The 2,500-nt window shown below is 33.2% G+C and overlaps 1 protein-coding gene across 9 annotated transcripts in view; it reads right to left on the reverse strand.

Moving 5' to 3' along the window:
- LOC112236496 (serine/threonine-protein kinase TAO1-B) overlaps window positions 1-2,500 on the reverse strand; it is a 45,430-nt gene that overhangs the window by 4,249 nt on the left and 38,681 nt on the right. For all 9 annotated transcript variants that reach the window (XM_042309228.1, XM_042309227.1, XM_042309224.1 and 6 more), the window contains one exon: window positions 1,433-1,516. In XM_042309228.1, the coding sequence (XP_042165162.1) occupies window positions 1,433-1,516 (84 nt within the window). The remainder of the gene's footprint in view (window positions 1-1,432; window positions 1,517-2,500) is intronic.

Here is a 2,500-nt window from a genome sequence, read left to right on the forward strand (position 1 = left end):
TAATTCATGTTGATGTTAATTCATGTTGATGTTAAATTATAATTCATGTTGATGTTAAATTATAATTCATGTTGATGTTAAATTATAATTCATGTTGATGTTAATTCATGTTGATGTTAATTCATGTTGATGTTAAATTATAATTCATGTTGATGTTAAATTATAATTCATGTTGATGTTAAATTATAATTCATGTTGATGTTAAATTATAATTCATGTTGATGTTAAATTATAATTCATGTTGATGTTAAATTATAATTCATGTTGATGTTAATTCATGTTGATGTTAAATTATAATTCATGTTGATGTTAATTCATGTTGATGTTAATTCATGTTGATGTTAAATTATAATTCATGTTGATGTTAATTGATAATTCATGTTGATGTTAATTCATGTTGATGTTAATTCATGTTGATGTTAAATTATAATTCATGTTGATGTTAATTCATGTTGATGTTAATTTATGTTGATGTTAATTCATGTTGATGTTAAATTATAATTCATGTTGATGTTAATTGATAATTCATGTTGATGTTAATTCATGTTGATGTTAAATTATAATTCATGTTGATGTTAATTCATGTTGATGTTAATTCATGTTGATGTTAATTCATGTTGATGTTAAATTATAATTCATGTTGATGTTAATTCATGTTGATGTTAAATTATAATTCATGTTGATGTTAATTCATGTTGATGTTAATTCATGTTGATGTTAAATTATAATTCATGTTGATGTTAATTCATGTTGATTATAATTCATGTTGATGTTAATTCATGTTGATGTTAAATTATAATTCATGTTTGTTAATTCATGTTGATGTTAATTCATGTTGATGTTAAATTATAAATGTTGATGTTAATTCATGTTGATGTTAATTGATGATGTTAAATGTTAATTCATGTTGATGTTAATTCATGTTGATGTTAATTCATGTTGATGTTAATTCATGTTGATGTTAAATGATAATTCATGTTGATGTTAATTCATGTTGATGTTAATTCATGTTGATGTTGATGTTAATTCATGTTGATGTTAATTCATTTTGATGTTAATTGATAATTCATGTTGATGTTAATTGATAATTCACTGATGTTAATTGATAATTCACGTTGATGTTAATTGATAATTCACGTTTGTTAATTGATAATTCACAATTGATGTTAATTGATAATTCATGTTGACTATAAATGTTGATGTTTTTAATTCATGTTGATGTTAATTGATAATTCATGTTGATTGATAAACGTTGATTGATAATTCACGTTGATGTTAATTGATAATTCATTGATGTTATGTTGATGTTATAATTCATGTTGATCTTAATTGATAATTCATGTTGATGTTAATTGATAATTCATGTTGATGTTAATTGATAATTCATGTTGATGTTAATTGATAATTCATGTTGATGTAACGTGTAATGTACCTGGAAGTGCTGGAAGTTCTCCTTCTGCTTGGACAGCCACTCCTGCTTCTCCTTCTTAGGGGTCGACTGGTTCTCACTCAACTCCTACAGGACAGAGAGGAGAGAGAGAGAGTGTGTGTGTGTGCACCTCTCGTACCAGGTTCTGTTCCACGTTGTGTGTGTAAATAAGTGTATGTTCAAACCAGGGTGATGCTACTAGTTTAGCGCGCTCCCTAGCTCGCCGTTCCATATTGCTAACGGCTACCTAGCCAACCGTTCCATATCGCTGAAGGCTACCTAGCCGCTAACGGGTACCTCCTCGTCTCCGCAGCAACAGTGCAGAGCCCAACTCAGTGATCCGGGTCAACGGCATCAATGTAACAGTTTTGCTTCCATCCCTGTTCCTGTCCCTCACTGGGGACGAAGGATGCCAAGCAGTGCTGGTCCCTGTTCATCCATGTAGCAGCGTTACCTGTGTGTGTGTGTGTGTGTGTGTGTGTGTGTGTGTGTGTGTGCGTGTGTGTGTGTTAATACCTCTTTGAGCTGCTGCGTGTGTACACTGAACCAAAATATAAACGCAACATGTAAAGGGTTGGTCCCATGTTTCATGATGAGCTGAAATAAAAGATCCCAGGAATGTTTCATAAGCACAATATGCAGTTTTGTAACACAAACACAATGCCAAAGATGTCTCAAGTGTTGAGGGAGTGTGCAATTGGCATGCTGACTACAGGGAATGTCCACCGGAGCTGTTGCCAGAGAATGTAATGTTAATTTCTCTACCATAAGCCACCTCCGTCGTTTTAGGTCATTTGGGAGTACGTCCAACCGGCCACACAACCGCAGACCAAGTGAATGGCGTCGTGGGCGAGCGGTTTGCTGATGTCAACGTTGTGCCCCATGGTGGCGGTGGGGTTATGGTATGGGCAGGCATAAGGCTACAGACAACAAACACAATTACATTTTATCGATGGCAATTTGAGATACTGTGAGGAGATCCTGAGGCCCATGTTGCGTTTATATTTTTGTTCAGTATATATAAGTGTGTACCTCTTTGAGCTGCTCTGTGTGTGTATATATAAGAGTGTG

Source organism: Oncorhynchus tshawytscha, linkage group LG30 (assembly GCF_018296145.1).
Source record: "Oncorhynchus tshawytscha isolate Ot180627B linkage group LG30, Otsh_v2.0, whole genome shotgun sequence".
Lineage (NCBI taxonomy): Eukaryota > Metazoa > Chordata > Actinopteri > Salmoniformes > Salmonidae > Oncorhynchus > Oncorhynchus tshawytscha.